This window comes from Ricinus communis, chromosome 3 (genome assembly GCF_019578655.1).
Source record: "Ricinus communis isolate WT05 ecotype wild-type chromosome 3, ASM1957865v1, whole genome shotgun sequence".
Lineage (NCBI taxonomy): Eukaryota > Viridiplantae > Streptophyta > Magnoliopsida > Malpighiales > Euphorbiaceae > Ricinus > Ricinus communis.
This window is the reverse complement of record NC_063258.1, coordinates 5,293,440-5,295,229: the sequence shown is the minus strand read 5'-3', so window position 1 is coordinate 5,295,229 and position 1,790 is coordinate 5,293,440. Positions and strand designations below refer to the sequence as shown.

Here is a 1,790-nt window from a genome sequence, read left to right as displayed (position 1 = left end):
TAGTGAATTGAAAGAATCAAATTAATTGATCAAGATTTGTACACAAGGGAGACATTTGTATTTGTCAATCTACAAGATGTTCTGTACACTTTCTTCTTGGTTATGCACAAAACCAGAAGCAATTAGCCACTAGCAGTGTTCCATTTACAGGTTTGTTCTTTTATTTTGTTCCTCTTTCTGTTGTTGATGATAATGTATTGGACTGCCGCCTTACTAATTCATCTAAAGCTTCTCTCATCCACACTTGAGGGCATACTTCTCTGGCTTCCTTGACAGTCACCTGGATAAATTTTACACTGCAAGATTAGCTCTCATTCTTCTATAAATTGATCAGTATCTGCAAATGATAAACTAAAACATACCCATCTTCGCTTTCGGACATTTTTTTCAGGCCAGAGCTCTAATTGCTTCTCAACAAGCAAAGGAAACATGTAGCCCTCATGCATTATAGCACCCCTTTTGCTCATGTATTGCCATTTACCCAATTTACACTGCAAAAATGAAACATGATTGAATTAGAATTTAAAAGACAACAGGGATTCACATAAAGAGAAAGAAACTAACTGTAATGAAACACTCACTTCAACTCTGCCAATCACTCCTGCTTCTTCTCGTGTCTCCCGCAGTGCTGCTTGTTCCATGGTTTCATCCGTTTCCCATCCTCCCTGCAAGTTAGAAAAACATGCACAGAATGAGAACTGACTGCTAATTTCAAATAGCTATTGATAATATGATAAATCCCTAACGAAAGATACCTTAGGGAACATCATTGCTTGACCCTTTTGTGAACTGATGACAAGAACTTCTATATGATCATCATCACTGTTAGTTTCATCGACTGATAATGACTCACTATTACTTCTCTTATATCTGTATGGAATACATCTGCAAAAAAATTCAAAATTTCACAAAAAGAAAGAAAAAAGAAACAAAGCATAAAGAAATCACCCATCAAAAGCATAGAAAGACAAAAACAAAAGTAATCAAATTAACAATGGAAAAAGGTGTTACAATTCATGGAATTAGATCAAAAGCTAAACAAACAACAGTATTGATCAGATATAACAACCACCCAGTTCATAAAAATCTCAGATTGACAAGATTTTCCAGCTTTTAAACGATATTTTTTCTACAAACAACCAAAAGAAAAAAGGAACAAAGAAGCGCAGAACTGACCCTACAACTTGGCGACAGCCTCCATCATAACGCTGGAGATTACGGCCTGTGCGAGAAACAAAAGAAATCATATCCTGAACTTGGGAAGGTAGCAGTTTTGAAGGGACTTTATCAAGAAAAGGGACAAGAAAAGAAAGGAGATGCTGAAAATTTCTCATAAAGAAAGAGAATTCTCTCATGATTTTTCTTTTTTCCTTTTTTACACAATTTCCTCTTTGCCTGTTCCTGGATTTGGCAAAACAATTCCTAATCCAAAATTAGTACCAAGAGATTTGAATTATGAAAACTTAATTTGCTGTATTTAGGATTCAGAAGAGAGGCTGGATAAGATAAGAAGCCTGTTTGTTGATGCCTATTAATAGAGAAAAATCGCTGCTTCACACACTCTCCTCCACACTTGAACACGGAAAGAAAGACAAGAGTCAGACAGAGAGATCACACGTGCAACACGCATGCGTGCGTGTTATTGATTTTTTATTCTTATGTTTATTTTTTTGGCCATAAGCTACAAGAAAAAAACCCTTAAACTATTTGGAGATGTTTAATTAAACCTTCTTATTCCAAAATAGCTTATTGTCATTCTTAAATTTTTTAAAAGATACAAATCGATCCAA

General features: G+C 35.1%; 1 protein-coding gene across 1 annotated transcript; it reads right to left on the bottom strand.

The window, feature by feature from the left end:
• On the bottom strand, positions 1 to 1,516 carry LOC125369602 (nudix hydrolase 18, mitochondrial-like). Its single transcript, XM_048372431.1, has 5 exons — positions 1,177 to 1,516; positions 756 to 885; positions 582 to 665; positions 363 to 491; positions 1 to 280 (listed from the first exon to the last, which is right to left on the bottom strand). Exons 1-5 carry the CDS (start codon positions 1,353 to 1,355, stop codon positions 161 to 163), a joined length of 642 nt encoding a protein of 213 aa, XP_048228388.1. The 5' UTR covers positions 1,356 to 1,516; the 3' UTR covers positions 1 to 160.
• Between the last annotated feature and the right edge of the window lie 274 nt (positions 1,517 to 1,790).

Coding starts and splice junctions, on each gene's coding strand:
- LOC125369602 (XM_048372431.1), bottom strand. CDS start 1,355: ATGAGAGAATTCTCTTTCTTTATGAGAAATTTTCAGCATCTCCTTTCT. Junction 886..1,176: donor GGCTGTCGCCAAGTTGTAGG/GTCAGTTCTGCG, acceptor ATTTTTTTGCAG/ATGTATTCCATACAGATATA. Junction 666..755: donor AAGCAATGATGTTCCCTAAG/GTATCTTTCGTT, acceptor TCTAACTTGCAG/GGAGGATGGGAAACGGATGA.